Source organism: Hyperolius riggenbachi, chromosome 9 (genome assembly GCF_040937935.1).
Source record: "Hyperolius riggenbachi isolate aHypRig1 chromosome 9, aHypRig1.pri, whole genome shotgun sequence".
Lineage (NCBI taxonomy): Eukaryota > Metazoa > Chordata > Amphibia > Anura > Hyperoliidae > Hyperolius > Hyperolius riggenbachi.
This window is the reverse complement of record NC_090654.1, coordinates 218,117,174-218,144,758: the sequence shown is the minus strand read 5'-3', so window position 1 is coordinate 218,144,758 and position 27,585 is coordinate 218,117,174. Positions and strand designations below refer to the sequence as shown.

General features: G+C 46.8%; 1 protein-coding gene across 1 annotated transcript; it reads right to left on the bottom strand.

Annotated features, from left to right (window-relative positions):
• Window positions 1-946: 946 nt before the first annotated feature.
• LOC137531885 (ankyrin repeat domain-containing protein 10-like) lies at window positions 947-26,296 on the bottom strand. The gene is made up of 5 exons (XM_068251886.1): window positions 25,814-26,296; window positions 23,810-24,004; window positions 20,698-20,891; window positions 6,748-6,876; window positions 947-3,914 (listed from the first exon to the last, which is right to left on the bottom strand). The coding sequence occupies exons 2-5, from the start codon at window positions 23,976-23,978 to the stop codon at window positions 3,693-3,695; spliced, it is 714 nt and encodes a 237-aa protein (XP_068107987.1). The 5' UTR covers window positions 23,979-24,004; window positions 25,814-26,296; the 3' UTR covers window positions 947-3,692.
• Window positions 26,297-27,585: the final 1,289 nt, after the last annotated feature.

Sequence of the window (27,585 nt, the reverse complement as noted above, 5' to 3'; positions counted from 1 at the left end):
AAGTTGAAGTGTTTAGTAGGTACAAATTAGGGTAGGACAGTAGAAAAAGTAAGGTAGTTTCTGGTACACATGAACTTGCTGCAGACGAACAAGGCAAGGTGCTGGTCGTTCTTATCTGGCTTCAGAAATCACCAAATCAATAATGCTGTGTAAATGCATTGCTGATGATTTTGAAAATATTTGCCAAATGTCTTTATCATTATAATTACACTTTAAAGGACACTATCATGAAAAATTGTAAAGTTAAAAATACAAATGAACAAAATGTACATTCCCCTGGAGTAAAATGCACTATGAATTACCCTTTTCCTTTGTTGCTGTTGATTTTGGACTAGTTTATCTCCTCTTGGGAGATTATCACTATTATTTGTATTATTTACAAAATCACTCCCTAGAAAGGAATGGTGTAGAAAATATATGGTGCATTTTATTGTGATAGAAATGTACATTTTGTATGTATGTATCTTAAATTTTACATTTTTTTATCAATACTTGCCCTTTAAGGTTAAAATATAAGACATGCTGAAGGTCTAACAGAGCGTTATACCTCTAGATCAGTGATGGTTAACCTTGGCACTCCAGCTGTGACAAAACTACAAATCCCATCATGCCTCTGCCTCCCCGAGTTATGCTTAGAGCTGTCAGAGTATTGCAATGCCTCATGGGATTTGTAGTTCCACTACAGCTGGAGTGCCAAGGTTAGCCATCACTGCTCTAGATATTAAGTTTATCATTTCACTATGGCTGGGGGAGAAAACAGAAAGAAAGGTGTTGAGTCAACAATAGCAGATTTCATATTCCAGAAAGAGCAGCAAATTGCTCCTCCTACATTTTCTATAGCGTAGAACAAATAAATCCAGTTATAACCGAGACCTCTAGTGTTGACCATAGCAGGTGGGCGGAGCTCGGACCTCAGAGCCGGACACTGATGAAGTTCACGCTCTCAAAAAGTAACTTCTTCACATTTTATTGTCGTGTTGTGTCCGTAGCCAGCTGAGATTTGCCACGAGACACGTACAGAAATATTGATCAAAGTGGACACAGAAAGTAAGACCCCAGCTGCAGTCTTACATAGGATCACAAGATTTCCCCACACACGTTACAATACAGTTGACCAGTTTGATCGCACATTACCCGCTTGCTCACACTTCATGGAATGAGCAGGCCAAAGTAAAAAAGATGAAGATTTGTTCCGGACATCGCAAAACCGAATGACTGGATGGTCAATCAGGAGACTTTTCATTGATACAATCAGGTCATCCTTTGCAAGGTCTAGACCAGAGGTGCCCCATCTGCAGCTTCAAAATTGTCAGACGCACTACATTCTATGGAATAATCCATACTTTCCCCTACAGAAGAACTATAGTCAAAATAACATAATGAAAAAACAGCTTTTTTTTTTTAACAATGATCATTTATAAACTATTTAGCTAGTGCTTGCTCATTGTAAAACCTTTCCTCTCCCTGATTTACCGACTGAAAGTTATGAAAAGGGCAACATCTTTACTACTGGCAGGGGATCTCTACGGCAAGTTTGTTTAGCGAGAGTTCTAAAGCCAGTGGAAAAGAAATCTGGTTTCCCAGAATTCTCTGGAGAGGCGCATTCCACATGATAAACATGAGCCTCAGTGGGAGGGCTACATACCAACTCACAGCAATATCTGGCTATAAGCAGTGTTTCTAATGCTGAAACCAGCATATATAACATAAAAGTGGGTATCCTGAATATTTACTGAATGGTACTATATGTCCTTATGGTTCCTCTTCAATGTAAACCTGACATCAGACTCTAGTGAGGAGACTTGCTGACAGTATAACCAATTCTTACATGGTGAACAATTATTTAATCAGTGCATCCTGATGCATCTAACAGATCATTTGATATATTCAAACAATCAGATTGCAGTGTATGGCAGGCATAAAGGCCAACACCAACCAATCGTTTACTACAGTTGTGGATAGACTAGGGCAGAGTTAGAACCTCTTTCTGCCTAGATCCCGGTTAGGGAGAATTTTCTACACTACTGCCCCAGTGATGGGGCTCAGCAAGATACTGAAAGCAACATTTTAGAATATGGATACTACTACTTCTGCCAGATTAGTATTGCTTTCCCTTTCTTTCTGGCTCTTTCACACTTAACCTCTTGCCGACCGCTCCACGCCGATTGGCATGAATGGCTTCCTATGGAGCTTGCATGATAGCGTATGCGCATCTCCGCTCTGATGAAGGCGCTCCGACTTCAGTTTCCCCCCGGCGATCACCGCTCTGAGATTGTTAGACGGCGAAACTGTCATCTAATAACTATGTACAGCGCTGTGACCTAAGGCAGCACTGTACAGGGGACAGCCGTTTGACACGGCTGTCCCCCTGGGGGACACAGAAGCGATCTGCTGTGATAGGCTGACTGGGAGAGGGAGGGAAAAATTATTTTTTAAAAAAAGTATTTATTTAAAAAAAAAAAAAATGAATAAACACAAAGGGAGCGATCAGACCCCACCAACAGAAAACTCTGTTGGTGGGGAGAAGGGGGGGGGGGGATCAGTTGTGTGCTAACATGTGCGGCCCTGCAGCAAGGCCTTAAAGCTGCAGTGGCCCATCTAGTAAAAAATGGCCTGGTCACTGGAGGGGTTTAACACCGCGGTCCTTAAGTGGTTAAAGTGAACTGAGCACCATTTTAGCATACAGAGCATCTCAATAGCACATTACAAATTAATACTAACAATGTGGCTCATTACTGAAAAAAATCCATTCTACCTTTTCTTTTTACATTTAAATGTTTGTTAGAGGCTTTTCCTGCTCTACTTCCACAGCCTGCAGTCCTCAGAAAAAGCAGGCAGATAAGGACTGCTGTTATTAGCAGTAGCAACGAGCAAACAAAAGCTTTCATCAACATGGGGGTGGGGACTGGAGATAACACGATGTACTTCAAACAGTTTAGAGAGTCACACTTGATTACATTCACACCTTCCCCTGGATAAATAAAGGCAGAGGGAAGGGGAGGGTGGAAAATGGCAGCTCCTACAGCTATTAGAAACCAGGACAAACTGCAGAAGAAAAAAAAGCTGATTGGATCCCTTTAAGGCTCACATTGGAGGCGTTACTATCACAGAGGCACAGGAAGCAAGTGGGGAGGGGTCCTTGGATGGCGGACACATAAAGTAGTAATAACAAGACAGATATTCTGATTGCTCCTTCCACCCTATCTAAAACAAAGGGAGAAACATTATCTGGAGTTGGGTTATTTTTATGGTATTATTCTTTCCCTGTAGCCTGATAGCCGGCCAACACTTGGGGCACCAACAATGTAAGGGTGGAGCACCTCTGGTGTAGACAAATGAATGCTCGAGTGACTCAGAGCTTTGTTCCTCATTGGCAATGAGCGGTTTTGTTCCAGGCAGTCACATTACATCATAAAGGCAAAATAAAAGCAACATCTTGCAATAATGTTTTGCCACTTCAGCCATGCTGTCGCTTATTTTCTTACTGGAACCTTTAAGGGGTCATGTTTTCTGTAGAAAGGGTATGCCACGGGTATGCCACTGTTTCCCACTGACATGTTCCTGATTGGCAGGCAGTCTCCAGTAATGGATAGAAGAAGAACATTCCCTTTGGACAGACTCGCATTAGGCTGCAATGCACAGCAGTCACTTGTGGATTTATTTGTACAACAATGAAAGGGTGATATTGGGTGTTAGAGTGTCTCCTGGAGCACAAGGTCCTCAAACATAAGGTAGCACTTCAGTGATTGTGGCAAGTTGAAAGTCCTCACGGTTTTCAGTCTTTGAGGTCCAAGGCTGGAGCGAATCTGAAGACGACTCAAGTGTTTCAGGGAACGGGGCTGATGAGAGCAGGACTCAATCCACGCAATGAAGCCCACTTGGGAGGCAAGGCGCTTGGGCGGCTGTCCGGTTTTCTAAAATACAAAAGCAAATGGTTACTTTGTTCACTGTCCCTACACTACTGGCCCCTGGGTTTCTGATGGTCTACACATTGATTGAGCATCACAGGACCACAGACAAATGGAATGCCATGTCGGTTTTGAGTATGGACACCCTCAAAGTCTGAATGGCTTTTTAACCACTTGAGGACCGCAGTGTCAACCCCCCCTAGTGACCAGGCCATTTTTAGTTAAATAGGCCACTACAGCTTTAAGGCCAAGCTGCAGGGCCGTACAACTCAGCACACAAGTTATTTCCCCCCCCCCCCCTTTTCTCCCCACCAACAGAGCTCTCTGTTGGTGGGGTCTGATGCCCCCCCCCCCCCCATTTTTGTTTGTTTTTAAAAAAAAATATTTATTTATATTATTTTTAATAAAATCCTGCTTTTTTTTTTTTTTTGGTATTAAATTTATTACCCTGCCTCCCTCCCTCCCCCCGCCTGCCAATCAGCACAATCGGCTGTGATAGGCTTCAGCGGATCGCTTCCCAGTGTCCCAGGGGGACAGCCGTATCACACGGCTGTACCCAGTACAGCGCTGCTGCAGATCGATGTACAAAGCAATTAGACGGCGGTTTCACCGTCTAAGTCTCCCGAGCGACAATCGCCGCTTGGAGAATGAAGGCAGGGCGGGGTTCCGCCCCCGAGCAGGAGATGCGCGTGCGATCTCCTGCTAGCCCCATAGACAGCTGTTCACGCCAATGGGCGTGAAGCGGTCCTGGGGCAGCCCCACCGCTCACGCCAATTGGCGTGGAGCAGTCGGCAAGAGGTTAAAGCATACAAGAGCTGAAAATATTAGGAGAAACGGGTGGAGCAGGCATGTACGTGGAGCTGTTCTGATGGCCACCGCTTCCCCGAGTTCTCTTCCGTCCCCCTCCTTTGGCAGCGAAATGCCTTCCAGGCAGCCTCATCCAGGCCGCCGGAGTCGGGCGACAGTGCACAGGCTGCATGCGTCCTACAATGCGCGACCATGACTGGGAGTGTTCTGCCCATTACATATTGATTACGTCATACGCATAGCGCTCCCGGGCGCATGCTGTAGGATGTGCACAGCCGGGCCAGCGACTGCGCACTGATACCCAACCCAACTTCGATTTCAGCCTCTATAGAATCGATCGATCAGAAATCAATTTTATCAAATTCCCAGATCGATCGAGCTGCGGCCGATTTCGATCGATTTGATCTATCTGACAAGATGGAAAATCTAGGTCATTGCTGCTGGCAGCAGATCGATGGCCCATAGAGTTGCATTGGATCTAATGGTCCAATAATGCATTTATATCGATTTCCAAAAGATTTCCTTCTGAAATCTGTTCCTAGTGTGTGGCACACATCAGATAGATTCCTGTCAGATTCGACTTGACAGGCATCTGAAAGAAATCTGGGAAAGCGGAGGAGCGCTCCATAGTGTAAAAACAGATTTATTGAGATAAAATGCGCATAAAACAATTGCACTTAATGGAAAGCAGATGCATACAAGCATATCAGATGAGGGCGAAACCCTTTTCCTGGGACCCTGGGGCGCCGCCTTCTACGCCCTCCGTGGCCTGCGGAGGTCGTGGTCCGAATGGAAGGGACGGGGGGTGAATAGCCCAGGGAACTTTTGCGTGCTGGCATCGTCACAACGCGTTTCGGCGAATCCTCGCCTTCATCAAAGAAAGAAATCTATCTGTCGGTCGAATCTGCTGCAAATCTATAAGTGGATCATTGATGAACCCAGTGTACCACATATTGAGCAAGTACCCCACCAATGATCTGGTGGCTACAATCTGGTGAGCCGCTCTTATACTAAAGGTGGTGGGATCACGAGTGGACACGCTAATTTCACCCGCACGCCGTAAGTGTGTTGCTAGATATTAAGAGTGATAATAGAAGCAGTATCACACTATACTTGATTTATTTCTAGGTTATGGAAGCACGCAGTGGATTTTATTGAATTATTCATCTACCAAGAGGATTTTTACACAGCGCACTGACATATGGTTTTTTGAAAGGACACTATTTGGGACATTACGCACCTGGTTGTGCATTTGATGTTGTTTTGTCAGTTTTACAACTGGTAAGGTATTGGGTGGCGCAGCAATTGTATCCCATTTGTATAAGTGTATGGCCACCTTTAGTGTCAGTTGTAAATAGTTATTATCTAAAGGTGGCCATACTCTCATTAGATAGATTTTCTGATCTATCTGATGTGTTTAGTAACATTTTTTTACTAGGAACAGATTTCCAATAGATTTCAGTATGAAATCTATTGAAAATCGATCTGATGGCATTTTTTTGCCATCAGATTTCCATTAGGTCCAATGCAAATTGATAAGCAATCTCATCAGATCGACCTAGATTTTCCAGCATGTCAGATCGATTGAAATCGTCCGCAAATCGATCGGGCAATCAATTTGCGATCAATCGGAGTGTATGGGCCCCTTTAGTTTAGATATTCCTTAACCAGTTTTGTAATCTCCTCTCTACTCTTTTATGAAGTTACATTGCCTGGAGAAATTCCCCTCCTTGCCTGGAGAGGGTACAGTGTAGAGAAGCAGCACATTGATGAGTCATTAGTCTTCTTTCCATTATTTGTAAATCAGGCCCCGACTGTCAGATTAACAGCACTGCACAATGACGTAGAGCCTGACTGGCCAACAACACTGCCACTCGATTTCCTAAACATATTACTGTAGGAGATTACTTAAGGCCGAGATGAAAAAAATAGAAAGAGGAGCTTTTAAGGTCGATTTAAAATGCATTTAATGTTTCATCCACAAATATACAACAAGTTGGAGGCAGAAATCAATCCCCGTCCATGTACCTACCTTATTCTTGTATGTGATGTCAGCACCCGCCTGCACAAGAAGCCGGATGCACTCCAGCTGTCCACTGCATGCTGCCAAATACATCGGGGTCACCCCCCAGTTATCTTGTAGGTTGACATCAGCTCCATGCTGTATGAGACAGAAACAAGCTGGTTACATCTTCCTTCTGAATCCTGTGACAGTAAGCAGCTCCTCCACATCCAAGAAATATTAAGCTTTTTTTTCTGCAGTGAGTGTTTCATTAACATGGTTAGAACTGCAAGATGTAATACCGGTATTTCTGTTTTAATTCTGCATAGACACTATCATCTGACACTTCCTCTCACCAGCCCATGGATTTCCTGCTCAGGCCCAGCATCAGCAACACACAGAGGCGAGTGTACTGCAGAGTACGGTAGTTGGCAAAATCTTGACAAAGTGTAACTTTTTACTGCAAGAACTGTATTTTCTCTATGGAAGTTTTGGTGTAGTTTAAGACTCAATGAGCCATATGCAATTCACTTTTTCACCTGAGTTTTCTCCTAGGTGATATTTTTAAATTTTTCAATAAAATGCCTTTTAAGCCACCAGCAAGCAAAAAAATGCTTAAAATAATTTTGATAGTACTTTTGCACTTACTTCTCAGTACTTTTTTAGTTGAAAAGTGCTGGAAAATTATTTAAAACCGAAGATGAAAAAGTATCTCCTAGGAGAAAAGGTAGGAGAAAAATGGAATTGCATATGGGCCACTGTGCCTGATCCAATTTATGTTTTCTCCTAAACTTTCTCCTAGGAGATAATATTCATCTTTTGTTTAAAATAACTTTTCAGTGCTCTGCTATTGAAAAAGTACCAAAAGGTAGGTGATAAGTACTGTCAAAATTATTCTGAATTTTTTTTACTGCCTGCTAGTGGCTTACAAGGCATTTTATTGATAAGATGTGAAATATCATCTAGTAGAAAACTTAGGAGAAAAAGCAAATTGGATTGAGCCCATTAATGACCGTTATTCAATTCACTTTTCCCCTATGTTTAGGAGGTAATTTTTCATCTTCTGTTTAACTACTTCGTCCTTTGCTACAGTATATCTACGTCAGCTGTGGCACCCTCCAAGCCACAGCCACGTAGATATACTGACCTGCTTGCAGCCCTGTTGTGCAGGAACAGGTGCGCTTCAGAGCGCACCTCCCGGCACTAACAGCTGCAATACTAATTGGTGAAAGGGAAAATGTTCCCTTGTAGCCAATTAGTGTCCCCCCCGCGGATGAATGATCAGCGCTGTAGCAAACAGCGTGATCATTCATCTCTCCCCCTCCGTGGTCGGATCTGCTAAAAAAAATGATAAGAAAGCAGCCTGACTCACCTTTTCCTGTTCCAGCGATTAGCCTGCAGCCCGAGCCTCCGATCCCCACTCTGCACGCAGCCCTTGGATGCTGAATAGCCGGGTCCCGGCTTGATGACGTCATCAAGCCGGGACCCGGTAACCGGCATCACAGGGCTGCGTGCAGAGCGGCGATCGGAGGCTTGGGCTGCAGGCTGATCGCTGGAACGAGATAAGGTGAGTCAGGCTGCTTTCTTATCATTTTTTATAGCAATCTGGCCACCGAGGGGGCTGCCTGGGCGGGGGGGGGGGGCATCTGGCTGGGTCTTATGGGGGTGTGTGGACCCCTGGTGGGGGGTGGGGAGTAAAATGTGCAGCTGGGGGGGGGATAAAGTATGAGGGGCCACATATTTTTTATTTCAAATGTATAATTTTATACTGGGGGCAGATCTGGCTATAATGGTGGGGGGGGGCCCTGTCACAGGAGCCCTAGTGGCTGACCGCACTTAGCCTTCTAAACGGTGCCAGCGCACGGATCGTGCGAACTCTGGTCGCAGTCAATGCACAGGAACCGTTAAGAATTAGCCGCAGACTGTGCGACACGGGCAATTACAACGTACACACGATTCCACGGTATCTGCCACCACCACTGGTATGGGCCAGTGGACCCGATTTACTGACTGACTAGTCCTGCGAATAAAACGGTTAAACACACGGTATTCGGTCTAGCCAACAACAAACAAACAGTAGCGTATCTTCAGAGACCCGGGATCAGTTCTGTGTGTGCTGATAAGCAGGGTAGCGGAACAGTGAATGACTTGGAGGAAGTCTTTTATTCACAGCAATATAAATAATTAATATATACAGACAATTATTAAAATCAACAATTATTAAAACAGTAATAGCCAGTATAAAAAATAAAAGAAGGGAGAAAAATACTTAGTTCCTGGAAAGATGTCCTTTAGTGGGAAAACTTGTAAAGTTCTTGGTTTCAATCAAAGTTCAGAGTTCCGACCAGGTGGATGCCAGCATATCCTCAAGCTGGCACCGATGAGTTCAAGATGTTTTCAGGGTGGAGGACACTGAGTTTGGGTCCTCTGCCATTCTTATGCCCCTGATTCAGTAGGAGGGAGTGAGGGCGGGCCCACACACCCCCTTAGAACATGAGATGAGTCCTCCCCTTGTCCTGGGAACCAGAAATCATACCTTAACCATATATGGGCTCTATCTCACAGAACCGTACAGGTCAGGGCAGATTTACTAATATTTTCAGGTCTGCCTCGATGTACCCAGCAGCCTGATACCAAACATGAGGGGTGGGACCCTTGTGGTATCAGCAGGGCACTTTCGAACTGCCTAACTGGCAGTCTTTCCCTCAGAATGGTCTGAAATTTCTTCAGAACCAGCGCCAGATAGGGCCAAGCATGCTCTGTTAGTTTGGAGGGTCTGCCAGCCTGGCAACACAGAAAATATGATACATATAGCAGTTTATGGAATATGAGATACTCCTGGGATTTATAGCAGGTCATTCCCAGGCAAAGGCTCTTTGAAGTTTGGGGCAGCTAGCTAGGTGTCAGCTCCCCTGCTGGGAGGGAGCCGGAGGGTCTGGCTTTTCTCCCAACTAGATTGCTTCTGTCATGGTCTATACCTAATGGATGGGCCATCAGCACAGCTTGAAGCCAGGGACTCTCTGGGCCCAGGCTCATTAGCATATCAAAAGAGCCATCCTGCAGTTCGGCTGATGCTACCTCTCTGCTGGGAAAAGGACTTCAGCTGCCCCTACACACTCAACCCAGATTGTATCGATTTGAAGCGCAATCGATGCAGAGAATCGAGTGCGATCGCTTTTCTTCACGGGCGGTTACAGGACGCGCCTGCGGCCCCGCAACCGTCCGTGACAGCCCCCCCTGGGGAGAAGGCAGATAGACATGCATCAGCAAGATGTGTGTCGTTGCCGCTAACCTGCGAGATCTGATCTAGTTCCCCGTTGGCGTTCTGGGGTCGGCTGCCCGCTGCGTGTCGGCCAACCTGGCTGACGGGTCTCGGGTTGCCGGTGCGGCGGGAAAACCTATTGGAGCCTGTGGTTCGGTTCCCCTGGACCGGTCGCGGTCTGCTACCCTCAGGGTTGACCCGACGTGGACCGTTCTGGACAGGGCGTTTGCGCCACTGCAGTCGGACGTGGTGTCTGCCGGGACTGCGGACAACGGGCAGTGGGTTGGTTAGGTCAACAGCCAGCCCACGCAGGGTTCCCCTGCTAAGTGGCCGTGGACCTAAGGGAACCCCGCGGGAATCCCTGGACCTTCCCAGCTCCTGACAGACGGCACATGCTCTGCAGTAGTTTGCTACATCCCTGTTCATCCGGGGCCAATAAAACTGGTTCAGAATACCGGCAAGTGTCTTGCGGACCCCTGAGTGCCCTGTCAGAGGATTACCATGTGCGGATTTCAGCACATGTCCCCTGAACGCACTCGGGACCACAAGCCATTTGGTATTCGCGTGGGATCTACTTGTAGGGGGCTGTACAGACTCACTGTACAGTCTCCCACCTTCCCAGTACACCTTGAAAGCGGCCCCGTCTGCGAGGGGCTCAGCGGCTTGCTGCCTGAGCACCTCCAGGCTTGGGTCACTTTGTAGTGCGGCTGAGAATACGGCGCTGTCAGTTTCAGCCAACTGGCTCATGTCACACGAGGCCAGCGGCTGAAAGGTCTCATCCCTGCGGTCAGAGGAGGGGGAGGAGGCCGGAACCCCCTCCACCTGTTCTGAGCTCGGGTTCTGAGCAGAGCAGCTGCGCGGTACTGCTAGCACAGGTACACTGTCAGAATGGCACAGACGGACATTACTCAAATCATCATTGCATGCAGTAATGACATTGACAGGTATAGACATTTTTTCATTACAGACAGGTTGTACAGTAAATTCAGGTACAGTTACAGCATCATCACAACAGACAGTCTGTACATCAAACTCAGGTGCCTTTGAAGCAGGCACTATTGAGCCTGGTACCCTTGAACTGGGCACATTCAACCCACCTCCCCCTGGTGCTCCCCCAAGTGTATAAAGTACCTGGTGGTGGGTGGAGAGTCCATCTCCTTCCGTGAGCGACAAGGCGGTCGTGGCAGGTTCATAGTAGGACACAAGCTTGCCCAAATCAGTCCCCAGCAACACAGGGACTGGGAGATCCTTCATAACCCCAACAACCCTTTCGTGGACCCCTCCTCCCCAATCCAGCTTCACTCTCGCGTGGGCTATGTGAAAAAGGGTGCCCTCTACTCCAGTAAGGGCAAGGGATCGGCTGGGGCTGATGCTCTCCATTGGCACAAGGTGTGAGTGAACTAACGTAATGTCAGCTCCTGTGTCTCGGAATCCGGTGACAACTTTGCCGTTCACTCTAACAAGTTGCTGCTGGTCGGTTCGGTCGCGGATTTCCTTTCCGCGGGCAAACAGGACAAAATCTGATGATCCAGGCTGTGGTTCGCTGGCGGGTTGCCTCTGCTGTGGGTGAGGTGCAGGTGATGCAGATGATCCAGGTGCTGGTGGTGTCTGTCTCCGCTCCGGACAGTCGAATTTCATGTGTCCGGGCTGGCGGCAGTAGTGACAGGTGACCTCTCCAGGGGCTGCAGCCCTGGGTGCAGAAGCTGTGCTGGGTGGCCTCTGTGGCTGCCGGCTCACAGGGGCAGGAGAGTCGGCCGAGGTATTGGGCTGACCTCCTCTCCAGCTGGATGGGACAGTTCTGCGGGTATCAGCCACCCGGGTAGTTGCAAAAGTCTCAGCAAGGTCTGCAGCGACAGTGGCTGAAGCCGGCCTGCGTTCTAACACAAACTGTCGTACATCAGCAGGGCAAATGTTCAGAAATTGTTCGAGGACTATCAAGTCCTCCAGGACGCCATAAGACCCTTTGGTGAGGTCTAGAGTCCACTGGCGGAGTGTGGTGAGCAAGCTGCTGACCGCATCTCGGTACGAATCAGAAGACTTTTTCTGCCAGGCCCTGAACTTTTTCCGATAGGCTTCTGGCGTCAGCTGGTACTTAGTAATGATAGAGTCTTTTATAGCGGCATAATCATTATCTTTCTCCGCAGGCAATTCTGCGAAAGCATCAAGCGCTTTGTAGCGCAGCAAAGGTGTCAGATGTCTGGCCCACTGGACTTGGGACAGACGATACTGACGGCATGCTTTTTCAAAAGACCGCAAAAACAAGTCAATGTCTGTGTCTTTCTCAATATTAGCGAATTTAAATTTTGCACTTACGGGTGGTGCAGCTCCTTCCGCAGGGAGGTTGGGCGAAGAACTCCGGCTGGCCTGTTGCACTTTTGCCATGTTTAGCTCATGCTGTCGTTGGCGCTCCCGTTCTCGCTCAGCAGCATCCCTCTCTGCGTGGCGTTCTGCAGATTGGCGCTCCAACTGCGCTTGCATGTACTGCATGTACTTGTCCAGGTCAGTCTCCATCAGCTTTCGCAATGCCTGCTGCATTACCGGGTCAGTACAAACGGACAGTCCAGTACTGGCCGGTTCCAGGCGAGTACTTTCAGAAACTCTGGGGTTGGGGTCCATACTGACAGTCTCTGGCGTAACTGTTGCAACAGGGCCCGCAGGATGCTCAACCTCTGTACGCCTAGGATCTTCAGCCTCTGGTTCCCCTTGCCTTGAGTCAGATGGGTCAGCGTCTACCTCAGCAGACACATCCAGCTCCCGCAGTTGCTGGGTATCCCATTGAAACAATTCCGCTACCAGGTCCTGTTGTTTCTTGCGGCCGACATCAATGCCTCTCTCTTGGCAAAGATTTTGCAGGTCCGCCAGGCACATTTTCTTGTAGTTCCCGGACATTTCCACGCCAAATAAAATAAAACTTTTGGGGAGGGGTACTGGCTACACAGTCTCTCTGTATATATAAAAAATATATTGCCTTCCAGCTACACCAACGAATTAGTTCGCTTCTTGATAGCGCTAGCGCTATCTTAGATACTTTCAGCACAACACAGATCCCAACCGCTGCCTAACACTGTCACAGGAGCCCTAGTGGCTGACCGCACTTAGCCTTCTAAACGGTGCCAGCGCACGGATCGTGCGAACTCTGGTCGCAGTCAATGCACAGGAACCGTTAAGAATTAGCCGCAGACAACTCAGAAGGGAGCCTGTGCGACACGGGCAATTACAACGTACACACGATTCCACGGTATCTGCCACCACCACTGGTATGGGCCAGTGGACCCGATTTACTGACTGACTAGTCCTGCGAATAAAACGGTTAAACACACGGTATTCGGTCTAGCCAACAACAAACAAACAGTAGCGTATCTTCAGAGACCCGGGATCAGTTCTGTGTGTGCTGATAAGCAGGGTAGCGGAACAGTGAATGACTTGGAGGAAGTCTTTTATTCACAGCAATATAAATAATTAATATATACAGACAATTATTAAAATCAACAATTATTAAAACAGTAATAGCCAGTATAAAAAATAAAAGAAGGGAGAAAAATACTTAGTTCCTGGAAAGATGTCCTTTAGTGGGAAAACTGGTAAAGTTCTTGGTTTCAATCAAAGTTCAGAGTTCCGACCAGGTGGATGCCAGCATATCCTCAAGCTGGCACCGATGAGTTCAAGATGTTTTCAGGGTGGAGGACACTGAGTTTGGGTCCTCTGCCATTCTTATGCCCCTGATTCAGTAGGAGGGAGTGAGGGCGGGCCCACACACCCCCTTAGAACATGAGATGAGTCCTCCCCTTGTCCTGGGAACCAGAAATCATACCTTAACCATATATGGGCTCTATCTCACAGAACCGTACAGGTCAGGGCAGATTTACTAATATTTTCAGGTCTGCCTCGATGTACCCAGCAGCCTGATACCAAACATGAGGGGTGGGACCCTTGTGGTATTAGCAGGGCACTTTCGAACTGCCTAACTGGCAGTCTTTCCCTCAGAATGGTCTGAAATTTCTTCAGAACCAGCGCCAGATAGGGCCAAGCATGCTCTGTTAGTTTGGAGGGTCTGCCAGCCTGGCAACACAGAAAATATGATACATATAGCAGTTTATGGAATATGAGATACCCCAGGGATTTATAGCAGGTCATTCCCAGGCAAAGGCTCTTTGAAGTTTGGGGCAGCTAGCTAGGTGTCAGCTCCCCTGCTGGGAGGGAGCCGGAGGGTCTGGCTTTTCTCCCAACTAGATTGCTACTGTCATGGTCTATACCTGATGGATGGGCCATCAGCACAGCTTGAAGCCAGGGACTCTCTGGGCCCAGGCTCATTAGCATATCAAAAGAGCCATCCTGCAGTTCGGCTGATGCTACCTCTCTGCTGGGAAAAGGACTTCAGCTGCCCCTACACACTCAACCCAGATTGTATCGATTTGAAGCGCAATCGATGCAGAGAATCGAGTGCGATCGCTTTTCTTCACGGGCGGTTACAGGACGCGCCTGCGGCCCCGCAACTGTCCGTGACAGGCCCTAATCCTGGGTGCACCTGCAAATCCTGAGGGCGCATCTGGCTATAATGGGGACCACTATTCCTGGGGACACATATGGACACATGAGGGGCAGCAATCCTGGGGATACATCTATCTATCTATACTGGGAGGTGCCAAACACAGAGGACACATTGGGCTATAATGGAGGTGACTGATATTGGGGACACATCTGGCTATAAGGGGGGGTCTGATACTTGGGATACATTTTGCTATCAATACTGGGAGACATAATACTAGTGACATGTTTTTATCTCCTGTGGTACTTTTTATTTTTAAACTGGAATTGATAAAAACTGAGAAAAAATGCATTTTTCCCATTAAAATGCATAGAAAACTTTTTTGGTCTAGGGATAAAATACCCGCCAATGAAAGTCTAGTTTGTCCTGAAAAAAAACGATACCTTGATCATTTAGGTGTCATGAATAAGGATAAAGTTACGGCTGATTAAATAGGGACATAGCTGAAACGTAAAAATTGCTCTGGTCAATAAGGGGAAAACAAGGTCTGGATGCGAAGTGGTTAAAATAACTTTTCAGCACTCTGCAATTGAAAAAGAACCAAAAAGTAGGTGAAAAAAGTATTGCCAAACATGTTTGCTTGCTGGTGGCTTAATGCTAGGTACACACTAAGTTTTTCTGGCGGATTTACTGTTAGATCGATTATTTCCAACATGTCTGATCTGGCTGCGGATCGATTTCAGATCGTTTTCTGATTGAAGTGAATGGAAAACAGTCGGAACACAATCAGAAATCAGATCGGACGTGTTGGAAATAATCGACCTGACAGTAAATCTGCCAGAAAATCTCATAGTGTGTACCTAGCATAAAAGGCATGTTATTAATTAGGTGTGAAAAATTCACCTAGGACAGGCATGTCCAAAGTACGGCTGAGAAGCCAAAAGCGGCCCGCCAGGCCATTTCTAGTGGCCCCCAAAGGTCTCTACAATTGTTAATTCCATGTAACCCACAGTCTGTAGCTGTGGTGCCGCATGCAGAGGCCAGAAGCCACTGATAAGCAGCTTCCACTATGCTAGCAGCAGTAACAGCCAGTTACAGTGGGATGTGAAGGTTTGGGCAACGTTGTTAATCGTCATGATTTTCCTGTATAAATCGTTGGTTTTTACGATAAAAAATGTCAGTTAAATATATAATATAGGAGACACACACAGTGATATTTGCGAAGTGAAATTAAGTTTATTGCATTTACAGAAAGTGCGCAATAATTGTTTAAATAAAATTAGGCAGGTGTCATTTTATTGATTCCAAAACCTTTCGAAATAATTATTGGAACTCAAATTTGCTTGGTAAGCTCAGTGACCCCTGACCTACATACACAGGTGAATCCAATTATAAAAAAAGAGTATTTCAGGCAGGGCCGGATTTACAGTTCAGGAGCCTATAGGCACAGAAGTTTTGGCGCCCTAAGCTCCGCCCTCAGCACAGGCCACACCCTCTTTTTGACACAAAGAATTTCCATCCCTCCAACCCCTAATAAGCAAGGCCAGTGTAAAGTTTAATCCCCAGAAACTATGGGGGAAAGTGGGGGTGTTGCCTCTTTTCCACCATGTAAATAGCAGAGCACAAATACCTTTTCAAAGTCTGAGTTCTCTGCTCTCCTGTTCACTATATCCATTCAGCATGCAGCAATGTTCCTACATAGGCTCCCAGTGTCACATGATATGCATTTGGGACCCTGATGGAGAAACGCAGCTGCTCCCTGAATGGCGGCAGTGAAGAAAAGACAAGAGGACCTGGAGTTGGTATTTATGCTTTGCTACTTGGATGTGGGGAAAGAGGTGAGCATCCTCAGTCAGTCACCTGGCCCCTCTGTAGTCACAGGAATAGTGGGTGCTATAAATTCATCATTGCCTGTCTGCAAGCTAGTAACACCCGCTGCTTATTAAACCTGACTGTGGCCTAGGCCACAATCCCCTCACCTGTCTTTAGAAAGTACAGGGTGGTGCATGAAAGACCAACCCAACTGCCTGTCATGAGTGTGGGTATACAAGCAAACGCTGGCTGGTCTGTACCTGTGCGCCTCTTCCCTGCTATTATTGAAGCCTGTATCAGCTGCATTTGCATATGAGAATGTACAGCATACAGCAGCAAATACAGGCGTCACAAGCTCCAAGAAAGTCGGATTGGGCCACACACAACTGGGATTAATCGAGACGTGCTTGGGGACCAGCCAGCGTCTGCCCGTTAACTTGCACATGTGACAGGTAGCAGGGCCGGTCTTTTGCACCACCCTATATATAGCCCGCATGCAGCCTAGACAACCATCCCCCCCCCCCCCCCCATTAAGCCTACCTCCTAGGGACTCTCCCCTCCCACACTTAACTGAGGAAAAAAATGGCCAGTTACTTAGCTGGGGCTTCTTTCAGTCCCTGGTCCCTCACCATCATTCAGCACTGTGACGTTTCTCCGCTGTCCATCTATGAAAGCTGGGCGGGCCGCCCAGTCGCTGGCTACCGCACGTGCATGGAACTCACTTCCCTGATCGCGCACCCATAGCCAGGATCGACCCTGTGCGGGCCAGAGCGGCTGAACGGTGCAGTGCAGAATGACAGCGAGGACCAAGAAGGACTTAAGAGGTTGGAAAAAGCCCCAAGTAACTGGCCTCTTTTTATTTTTTTTTTTTTTCTTTACAGTGAGAGGACATCCGAAGTGAACATCAAAATCTATTTTTTACTCACCTGGGGCTTCTTCCAGCCCTGAAGAGCAGTCTCAGTCCCTCTCCACAGCCCGGGCCTCCTAGGTGTCCCTGTTGGCCATCCGCAATGCCGACCTGCTGGCGGGTCGGATCTTCTGCGTCCACGTCATCTGACGCATACTGCGCCTGCGCACAACTACTGTACGGGCGCAGTACGCGCCAGATCACATGGACATGAGGGCACGAGTGTCCGCGCAGGTGTAGAAGAGCTGACCCGCCGGCCGGTCACGATCCTTACGGCTAGCCAGCAGGGACACCTAGGAGGACAGGGGCTGTGGAGAGGGACTGAGACTGCTCTTCAGGGCTGGAAGAAGCCCCAGGTGAGTAAAAAATAGATTTTGATGTTCACTTCGGAAGTACTTTAAAGTTTCCTTTAAAAACACATACACACACACTCTGAGACACACATACACACTCTGAGACACACATACTGACACACACTGACACATACACAGAGCAACTCACACTGGCACACACTGATACATACACACTCTGAGACACACATACTGACACACACTGACACATACACACTCTGAGACACACACTCTGACACACACTGACACATACACAGAGCAACTCACACTGGCACACACTGATACATACACACTCTGAGACACACATACTGACACACACTGACACATACACACTCTGAGACACACATACTGACACACACTCTGGGCCACTCACACTGGCACGCACTGATACATACACACTCTGAGACACACATACTGACACACACTGACACATACACAGAGCCACTCACACTGGCACACACTGATACATACACACTCTGAGACACACATACTGACACACACTGACACATACACACTCTGAGACACACATACTGACACACACTCTGGGCCACTCACACTGGCACGCACTGGTACATACACACTCTGAGACACACATACTGACACACACTGACACATACACAGAGCCACTCACACTGGCACACACTGATACATACACACTCTGAGACACACATACTGACACACACTCTGAGCCACTCACACAGAGCCACTCACACTGACATATACACACTCTGACACACACACACACACACACACACACACACACACACACACACACACACACACACACAATCTCAGCCACTCACACAGAGCCACACACACTGACACATACACTGAACCACACACACTGACACATACACATACACTGAGACACACATACTTACACACACCCTGAGCCACTCACACTGACACATACACAATCTGAGACACACACTGACACATACACACAGACACACTCTGACACATATACACTCTGAGACACACACTGACACAGACACGTCTGAGACACACACTGACACATACATGCATTCATTCACACATACATACACTCTCCCTCCCTGCAGACAATCCAGCAGCTAGCTAAGTTGAAGAAATACTACACCATGTGCAGCTTTGAACTTCCTTCCCAGCGTCAGCAGGTTACGATCTCCCTCCTGGAACCACTGAAGCACGAAGCTGCCCTTTTCAAGCTTGAAGAAGTCCACTCCGAATTCCAGGGAGGTAGATGACCGCATCCTCTACGTCTCAGCAAACATACTCGCTTACCTATCTCCCGACAGCTGAAGTCCGAAGTGTGCGCGCCCCGCCCCCTTCCCCCCTCGCAGGGGACAGATGCACTGCAGTGACTGATGATGAGCAGGAACACAGCAGGCGGATATAGAGCGGGGCGGAAGTACTGGGTGGCTGAGCGCAGTTGTAACCAGCGGGCCTATGCAGATTGACGCAAGAGCGCTGCCAATGCCATTGCGTGTGAGATAGTTACAAGTGAAAAGATAAGTGATGCACTACTACCCTGCCGCCTTTGAAGCACATGGCGCCTGTAGGCACGTGCCTACAGTGCCTAGTGGTAAATCCGGCCCTGATTTCAGGGGTTCAATTGTAAGTTTCCCTCCTCTTTTAAATTTCTCTGAAGAGTAGCAACATGAGGGTTTCAAAACCACTCTCAAATGACCTGAAGACAAAGATTGTTCACCATCAGGGTTTAGGAAAAGGATACAGAAAGCTGTCTCAGAGATTTCAGCTGTCTGTTTCCACAGTTAGGAACAAAGTGAGGAAATGGAAGACCACAGGCTCAGTTCAAATTAAGGCGAAGAAAGACCAAGAAAAATCTCGGATAAGCAGAAATGACGAATGGTGAGAACAGTCAGAGTCAACCCACAGACCAGCACCAAAGACCTACAACATCATCTTGCTGCAGATGGAGTCACCGTACATCGTTCAACCATTTGGCGCACTTTACACAAGGAGATGCTGTATGCAGAGGAAGCCTTTTCTCTGCCCACAGCACAAACAGAGCCGCTTGAGGTATGCTAAAACACATTTGGACAAGCCAGCTTCATTTTGAAATAAGGTGCTATGGACTGCTGAAAATAAAATTGAGTTATTTGGGCATAACAATAGGTGTTATGCATGGAGGAAAAACAACACAGCTTTTCAAGAAAAACACCTGCTACCTACAGTAAAATATGATGGTGGTTTCATCATGCTGTGGGGCTGTGTGGCCAGTGCAGGGACTGGGAATCTTGCCAAAGTTAAGGGACGCATGGATTCCACTCAGTATCAGCAGATTCTGGAAACCAATGTCCAGGAATCAGTGACAAAGCTGAAGCTGCGCCGGGGCTGGATCTTTTAATAAGACAACGGCCCTAAACACTGCTCAAAATCCACTAAGGCATTCATGCAGAGGAACAAGTACAATGTACTGGAATGGCCACCTCAGTCCCCAGACCTGAATATCATTGAAAATCTGTGGAGAGAGTTCAAGAGAGCTGTCCATGCTCAGAAGCCATCAAACCTGAATGAACTAGAGATGTTTTGTAAAGAGGAATGGTCCAAAATACCTTCAACCAGAATCCAGACTCTCATTGGAACCTTCAGGAAGCGTTTAGAGGCTGTGATTTCTGCAAAAGGAGATTCTACTAAATACTGATTTCATTTAGTTTAACAACCAGTGATTTATACAGGTAAATCATGACAATTAACAACATTGCCCAAACTTTCGCTTCCCACTGTATTTCTCCAATGAAGAAAGTATTGGTATATTTTTAAATTGCTATGTGGTCCTCCTAGTTGTGTTGCTGTTTATATGGCAGAGGTAGGATGTTAGATAAATCACAGAATGAAGTGTGCTCCTCCACCTATTCACATAGAATGCACCAAAAGTTCAACAATTGGGGTTTCAAAAAGAGCCAAAACAATGTTTTGCTTCACCGCAAAACATGTCAGGCCATTACAGGATTTGGGGCTTCGCATGCGAATCTTTGATGTATATGAATCTGAAGAATTTTGTACAAGGATTAAATGTGATGCTTTTTTTTTTTTTGATCAGCAAAACAGTGTTTCGTCTCCATTTGAAACCCCATTTGTTGCAGTTTTGGTGCATTATAGATTGGGGGATAGCTAGGTAGCACAAGGAGACAGAGAACACTGATCAGTGTAAGCTCACCTGTATTAATAAGAGGGCACAGTCTGGGAACAATCCGATAGCGGCGTGTAGTGGAGTACCGCCATGTTTACAGCAGCTGTTCACATTGGCTCCATGTTGTAAGAGTAACTCCATAGAAGCTCTCTGACCTTTGTATGCTGCCCAATACAAAGGGGTCTTCCCATAGTAATCTTTACGGTCAACAAGCTCTTTGTCTGTAACACAAAGTAAACACTGAATGTATAATAATGAGCAGATAACAAGAGAAGTGTCTATGGAGATGGAGGGGGTGAGTGGAGAGTGTGAGCGAAAAGAAATGGGTAAGGGGAAGGTATTGAGGGGGGGGGGGGGGGGTGGAGAGTGAAGAGAAAGGAAGGAAAGGAGAGAAAGACACAAATAAAATGAGGAAGAATTCAGCATATCCAGTGTAACAGATAAAACGTGGGGATCTGCCTTTCCTCTCCCTCTTTCCTGTCTGGCCCCCCAGACTGCCAGTGGTTCCATTCCCCTGTACCAATGTACCCTATGCCGTGGGGAGTGTGCTGGAGAGTAAATGCAAAGCTTCCTCTCCCGCATTCCACTATGGCCACCGCCTAGTTCAGGCTTTCTCAACCAGGGTTCCTTGAGTAGTCTGCAGGGGTTCCTTGGCATTTTCCCCCATCGTGGTGGAAGTATATAGAGCACACTGTAATAGGTGGTAATGTAACAAGAAGCACTAAATTGAGGGATCAGGAGACAGTATAATGAGTGGCAGTGTAATGGGGGTAGTGAAACAAAAAGGCACACATACTTTGAAAGACCACGCCTCCTCCAAAATAACTACAGGGGTTCCTTGAGATCAAAACATTGTTTGCAAGGGTTCCTTGGGATCAAAAAGTTATATGCAGGGTTCCTCCAGGGTAAAAATGTTGAGAAAGGCTGGCCTAGTTGCATGCTCTCCGTCTCCTCCAGATCCCAACCACTGTCTTCTGGACCCTCTGCTGCTGCCGTGTTCCAGCTCCACTCACACACCGTTGCCCGTAATAAGATTCTTATTGACAGTGGAGAGTGGAATCCAGAGCCAGCTGATGGACAACTAGGTGGGAAGCTGCCGCCGTAGAGATAAGCATAGAAGTGGAACATAGAAGAGTCAGCTATGAACCATAGTATTATCATCACTGCATAGCACTCTTCATTATATATTTGGCACATGGATGAGGTATTCTATAAAGCAATTTTGGACTGATGCACAAAATCGCGGTAATACTGCCATGCACAGATAGCGCATGGCAATATTACTCTTACTTCCAGAAGCAAGTAACTAGAGTTACACCATTAGCGTGACCCACGGTACTCGAGTAGTGTGGTCCTTTCATCGGCAACAAGCATTAGTAATACATGTTACTAAGAAGCATTGCCATCACACTACGAAGAGTACCACAGGTCAAGCTAACAGCTTAACTCGTGGTACTTGCTCCCAGAAGAAGGGTAATATTAACGTGCCCTGTCTGTGTATAACAGTATTATCGTGATTTTTGCATGAGGCCCATTGCGTCCATACACTATCTATTTACAATTATCATCCTGTTTGCTGTAAAAATGTGTCACCCTGGGCTTTCATTGCTTAATGCAGGAAGAAGTGCAGGGATGTCTGATGAAAATCAACTAGATAAGGCACCTGACCCAGATAACATCCACTTCTGCTATGATCAGAAGTGGGTCAGTTTAATTTGACTACTTGCGCTGGAGTTACTTGCACGTTCCTATGGAAACGTGTACTACTTGTGCGGCATGCATTATCCCTTAAATGTGCGTTGTGCTAATAAGCTAACACACCCAGCCTCCCTGCTGTTAGTACCAGTAAAAGTTTTTACATTTTAGCACTGGGTTTTTTCTTCAGGTCCTGTGTAGCTAAGGCTTGGTACAGACGGACGTCTAACCCAGCTGCCCGCCGTCTCGTTGAAAATGATTTTCTGGAGGCTTGCGGAAAAGCATTTGCTGGCTTTTAGCGGCCCTTCTTTGTGTGCAGCGTTTTTCATCCACACGGGGGGACAACAGGAGCGTGACGGTAAACGGTCTTGAACATAACCTGTTGTGTCCAGGATCTGCAAAGTGCTGGGCAGACGAGTGCAAAAGTCGGAATCGAAATGCGGGGTTTGCGCAAACAATGGTGGTAAGTAATTGTACCGACCACTGTCCATTCAACTACATGGCGAGCATTTACACAATGAGCAATCATTTATCATCGCAGAACCCTCTGCGTGAACCAGCCCTATATGACAAATGGAGGTGGTCAAAAATGAGACAGAAACTGAGAAGCTAAGAAAAAGTGAAGAAAGAGGCAGAAGCGTACTAATTAAAGAAAGAAGAGATGGGAAAAAAGAGTGGGGTTGAGAAAGTGAGAGGAAGGAAGAAATGAAGAGTAAAAGGTAATAAAGCAAACAGTGAAGATAAAGGGGAGTTGGGGGAGCAGAACAGCTGAGGAAGTATGTAGGAAGGTAAAGATACAGGTAGTTAGAAACAGAAAGGGGCAGAGAGAGCGAGACAGATGGTGACCGAAGAGACAGGAAGGAAAGGAAGCTAGGACTGAAGGAAGGTAAGAGGAGAGGAAGAGATGAAGAGACAGGAAGGTACGGTAATCAAAATTCAGACCAAAAGGGAAGGAAGATAGAGGGAAAAGAAACAAGAAAATGAGTGAAGTGAGGCAAGGAAAGTAAGGGAAATGCAAGAGGACAAAGAGAAAGAGGAAGGTGGACAGAGGGGACAAATCCAAAGAGATGAGAAGGAGGGAGTAACGATACAGGGATGTGGTTGAAGACAGAGAGAAAAAAAGTGACAATATAGTTACAAAATAACTAATGAGACAAATGGAGTTTTGGAGGTAAGTAGCTTATCATAGAACGGAAACAACAGGAAGGAAGGGAGACAAGGTAAGGAAAAGATGCAGAAAAATAAAGAAAATATAAAAAGTATTGCATTGCCAGTACTGAGCTCTTATAAAACATAAGAAAACCACTGACACCCTCGCCCCCCCCCCCCCCCCCCGGCACTCCCTCCTTTCTCATCAGGTCATTACATTCACTAAACCAGTGTCTTTCTCTTATTAGGTATTACCATTTGAAAAGGGAAGTATTAGAATGAGCTTAGTAGTTACCAGATGTGGTCAGCAATGCACGGAGCTTCTCCACATTGCCTCTGCTGGCTTCATAGTGGATATCAGTCCATTTGTAGTTGTAGCTCGGTGCCACCTGGTAGTGGCGCACCTGGGTCTTGGTGCAGGGACTTCGGGACAAGGAGCTGATGTAAAACCCCATCTGTCTCATGAGGAGATGGCTTCATGCACCAATATCTGATGGAAGAAAAAACACACGCATTATGGAGGAGTGTTCATAATATCAGCAGGAATATAGGAAACCTCATTATTGCCACCATACTCAGCCCTCCAGATACCCATCCCATCAGAAGATATTTTAGAGATGGATGAAAGTTGGATCTGTATTTCTGATGCTTGATTTAATTTGCCATAGTGCAAGTCTGTCACATGTAACAGCAGTTTTCATACAGCTCTATCCATCCCTTGCCGATGGGTGGAGGTTTCAAGCATGCCTGAAAATGTTTGTATTTTGCAGTGATTATAGTGCAATGACTGTATGTGTTCTGTCAACAACATCATTCTATGAAACCACCACTGACATTTGGCATTGGTGGTTTATTATTTGCTGGAGAATCGGGTTGCTTGATGCTGTCTGTATGGCTGATGGTACTATTCTTCATCCAACAACTGAATAACTTTCTTGTCTGCTGAAGCTAATGGCCTGCCCTTAGGGTGCGTACACATACAATGTGTACTTCTAACACATTTGGAATGCTGTGAACTCATACTACCTGTAGGTGGTAAAATTGGCCATTGATATGAAATTGTATGTGTGTATGCAGCCTTAAGGCTGGTTCACACTACAAGAGCTTTTTCTAAGTGCTTGTGATATTAAATGTTCTTTCTAATGTAATGCTAGGAGTTGGCTCTCACTGGAGCAATGTGATTTTATAAAAATCACCCACAGCAAGAGCTTTTCAATCACTAGCATGAAAAAACTCTTGCAGTGTGAACCAGGCCTTTGATTTTCTTCTACTGTGTACAGTTAAACAACACCAGCTGCCTGGCAGTTCTGGTGATCTCTTTATGCTTGTTTGAGTCTATGGCTTAGGCTGTGTTCCCACTACAGTAGAGAACCAATATTTTTTTGTCCATTCTCCGCTTATTGCTACAAGGACAGTGAACATAAATAGGAGCCATTCACACTTGGCACGCTGCAACAAATCCACTTCTGTGTAGTCCGCGACAATCACAGGCAGGCGGATGTGTACCCCCATATGGGGAGTGCATCCACCCCAGGCAAGTATAGGATCACTGCAAAATCGCTTTTCAATCATTGTACAAAGAGATTCTGCAGCACTTTTACAACCAAACCTATGGGAATTGCTATTCACTATGGAAATCACAATATAAATCACTTGCATTAAATTCAAAATTGTTTCAAAAACACCAGAAATCGCTCCATAAAGTGCAAGAAAAAAATTGTTACCAAGAGTTGAACAGGCACCGGCGTAGCTGGACACGGAAGATTTATATCAGACACGGAATATTTATATCACGCTTTTCTCCTGGCCGACTCAAAGCGCCAGAGCTGCAGCCACTAGGGCTTGCTCTATAGGCAGCAGCACTGTGAGGAAGTATTGCCCAAGGTCTCCTTACTGAACAGGTGCTGGCTTACTGAACAGGAAGAACCGAGATTCCAACCCTGGTCTCCTGTGTCAGATAACTGATGGTTTGACCTGATGATCCAGATTTACATAATCATTTATGTAACCCCTAAATACAAATCTATTCACAAGCATGGATAGCAGCATGCATCATTACTAGTTGTGTATCATTCAACCTCAGGCCATGTGATACAGGTCATATGAAACCAGTGCTGCACAAGGTATACTGATTACAATACAAGCTTGAAATAAGGTAGCCCCTGAGATCCATGCAGTGTGCAGACTACAAGCCAGCAGAAGGCTTATGCAATGCTATTATTGTAATGTGCATTGGGGAATATTGACCTTACAGCTTGAGGTGATCTCTATGTAAACACAACGTCATGCAGCATCTCACCATCATAGCACTGGCTTCAGTGGCCCCCAGCTGGAGGATTGTGATGCGTGTGGGCTCTGTAGGGGGCGTTGTCCTCTCAGCCTTGTCATGAACGCAAGCTGTGACAGATCAGTTATTGTTCAGCAAATAGCTCCAAGTTGCCTATTGTGTGCAGCAGGCGAGCCTGGATGAGCAGTGGGTGGTTGGGCTGTGTGATTAGGGCTCTCCTGCCTGCGCACACACTGGGGGGCATGATGCAGGCCCGGCTGCTAGCATTGCCGTGCCAGGATTATCGGGGTGGATGAGAGGCTGCTGTCCCCGGTGTCACGGATCTTCTATTCCAGTCTTCACGCTGCCTCTGTGTCTGATGCTGGGCGGCCGGTGAGGGCAGGAAATACCCACCAGAGTCCGTGTTTTATCCTCTGACGAGGATGGTCGGCTGCTTAGCTTTGCTTTCTCCCGCTAGTGTTATGGGCGCAGCCCGCCGCCGCTCTCCAGGGTGCTGAAAACAGCTCTGCAACAGCGCATGCGCAGGACTCGGTGCCAGAGAAGTACAAGCCTGGGCGAGCCGCAGCATTGGCAGCCGGTGTGTGCTGATCCAGACGGCAGCGCATTCTCCGTGCCCTTCTTTGAGAGCAAGACCGAGACACAACATAAAGCAAAGTCACAGTAGTGATTAGATTAAAAAAAATATATATATTTATATATAAAATATGAGGGCCAAAGTCCTGAAAGAGGGACAAATGAGGAGGAAAGAGGGACAGGGCTCCTAAAGAGGGACTGTTCCTCCAAAGAGGTACTGTTCCTCCAAAAGAAGGACAGTTGGGAGCTATGCTTAAAAGGAAATAAATATGGTAGCTTCCATATCCTTCTCGTTAACAGTTGTCCTTAGCATATATAGCCACTGCAATGACAGTCATTGCTGCCTTACGTCACTGCGCTGAGCATCATAACGCGCATGCTCACTGTATTCTTAAAGGATACCTTAGTCCTAAATAAATCCACAAATTGAGTGTGTGTGTGTGTGTGTGTGTGTGTGTGTGTGTGTGTGTGTGTGTGTGTGTGTGTGTGTGTGTGTGTGTGTGTGTGTGTGTGTGTGTGTGTGTGTGTGTGTGTGTGTGTGTGTGTGTGTGTGTGTGTGTGTGTGTGTGTGTGTGTGTGTGTGTGTGTGTGTGTGTGTGTGTGTGTGTGTGTGTGTGTGTGTGTGTGTGTGTGTGTGTGTGTGTGTGTGTGTGTGTGTGTGTGTGTGTGTGTGTGTGTAGGTGTGTATAGGTTTACCGCACCACCCATGGCCCGGCATCTGCCTGTGTTTCTCCGCTATTGCTCTCGTTGTATGGGTCCTGGTTGGTCCCCTGTGAGCCAGACAGACTATGATGCACATGCTCAGGGGACCCCAGGTGCTCTAGGGACATTTTGCGCATGCGCAGTGTAGTATGTCCGGGACAGAGGACATCAACCAGGACTCATACCATTGGAGCAATGGCAAGGAAACGGAGGCAGACGTCAGGCAATGGGAGGTGCAGTAAGCCTATGCACACCCCTCCACATACAGGGCGTCAATTTGTGGATTTATTTAGGACTAATGACTGGTTCACATTCAGGCGGCAATGCGCTCAGGCTTTCAGTTGCGGTCTGCGTTTAGTTCCCACAGGGGGACATTAGCCACGGCAGTTAACCATACCAGGACGCTACATGTAGCGTCCAGAGTCGCCTCGAATGCCAGGGAAAATTGGGATATGAACACCGCGTTCACATAAACGCCAGTAAAAGCCAGGTACAAAGACTCCCATTCA